This window comes from Berghia stephanieae, chromosome 5 (assembly GCF_034508935.2).
Source record: "Berghia stephanieae isolate SIO BIC M18660-M18661 chromosome 5, UCSD_Bste_1.3, whole genome shotgun sequence".
Taxonomy (NCBI): domain Eukaryota; kingdom Metazoa; phylum Mollusca; class Gastropoda; order Nudibranchia; family Aeolidiidae; genus Berghia; species Berghia stephanieae.
In genome coordinates this window covers 51,265,538-51,267,081 of record NC_088364.1, presented here as the reverse complement: position 1 = coordinate 51,267,081, position 1,544 = coordinate 51,265,538, and the positions used below count along the sequence as shown (strand labels likewise).

General features: G+C 36.9%; 1 protein-coding gene across 1 annotated transcript in view; it reads right to left on the bottom strand.

The window, feature by feature from the left end:
• Window positions 1-243: 243 nt before the first annotated feature.
• LOC144973144 (suppressor of tumorigenicity 14 protein homolog) overlaps window positions 244-1,544 on the bottom strand; it is a 35,316-nt gene continuing 34,015 nt past the window's right edge. Inside the window, exon 14 of the mRNA XM_078915247.1 lies at window positions 244-460. Coding sequence (XP_078771373.1) covers window positions 378-460 — 83 coding nt within the window. The 3' untranslated portion in view covers window positions 244-377. The remainder of the gene's footprint in view (window positions 461-1,544) is intronic.

Here is a 1,544-nt window from a genome sequence, read left to right as displayed (position 1 = left end):
AAACAAAAACCTCACAACACTTGGACAAAGCATTAGTCTCATAACGGCAGGGGACCTTGAAAATCTGAGAACCCTAGCAGAGGACCGGCAATATTGGAGACACCTCACACAGGAAATACTGGAAACAGCCAAGGCGACCCGATCTTTCGGTCGAGACGCGAAAGGCATCTAAGTCAAGTAAGTCAAGTCTTGATACTTTCAAGTAATAATAATAAACAAAAAATGATGACACGACCAACTTCAGAGTGATTTTTTTATATTATAATATTCAGTGAACAGCCACAAAATGGTAAAAATGTTATTTTTCATGTTTAAAAAAATAGGCCACAATTCCGTGTCCTTAACAACAAACTCATACACAAAATATTCATAATTAGCTAATCGCTGTGCTGTGCTATAGTTTGCTGAATCCATCTGAGAAAATCGTAGACAGCAGTGTATACTCCAGGGGTTCGAGGCACTGGTGATGATGGTACACATGATAATTGGAAAGCCGTTGAAGGTGGTCAGGAGGGGGGTTGGGTGTTGGGGAATGGACGTAGGGAAGGGGTGGGGGGAGGGGTGTGAGAAAAACAATATAAGAAACGTTATGAACTATTGACTTCAGGTGGGTCTATATTATTAATAGGTATTGTGGTTTTTGACTACTTGCTTCAGTCATGCATAGTATTCGGATCAAGCTAGTTCACACTGTAAAGAAAACACACTTCATTGTGACAAGAGACAAAATACTACTACTACTACTACTACTACTACTACTACTACTACTACTACTACTACTACTACTACTACTACTACTAATACTACTACTACTACTACTACTACTACAGATAAACTAAAATGGCTATCGGTTTAAAAAAAAATTGATGTCTCGTGTTCAAACCTTTTTTGGCAAGTTGAGAGTTGTCATAATTAAACGACATTTGAAGTAAAAACGCCGCCAAAATTAAAGTAAATATTAAACTGCTAGAAGCTGTGGTCTGTTAACCAGCTAACTGTCGTTCACTGGAAAAAAATTCGTCATTAAAGATTTGGCCAGAAAAATCGTCCTCCAAATATAAATCGATTTAAATGACCCTCATCTTGGCAAAAACTCTCAAACCTGATATTTCAATATCGCATTTGCCGGCAAGATGAGCTTTTTCTGCAGTCTGCATGGAATAAAAAGTGATGTATTTACGTTTTTTCTTCTTCTTCTGTTTTTTTGCTATTGATTGAAGAAGGGTTTTGAGCCGAATCATTTCGTGTTGGGTATTTTTAAAACATGTTATATTCATCTTTTTACATTACGCCAAAATAAAAAGTTCAAAGAACGGTAGTAGTCGCCTTTGTTTCTTCTCATCGAATGTAATTCACCGCCTCAAAACGATTTAATGTCAAGATGAACTGGGTGCTTAAAATTGAATTTATAGCCACGAATATGAAACGAGGTTAATTTCTATTAATTAAACTATCGATGTAATGTAATGTAACGTCATGTAATGCAATACGTTATTTGTGCAGCGCCCAGAATCCACAGAGTGCCATACAAAACGCATCACTAC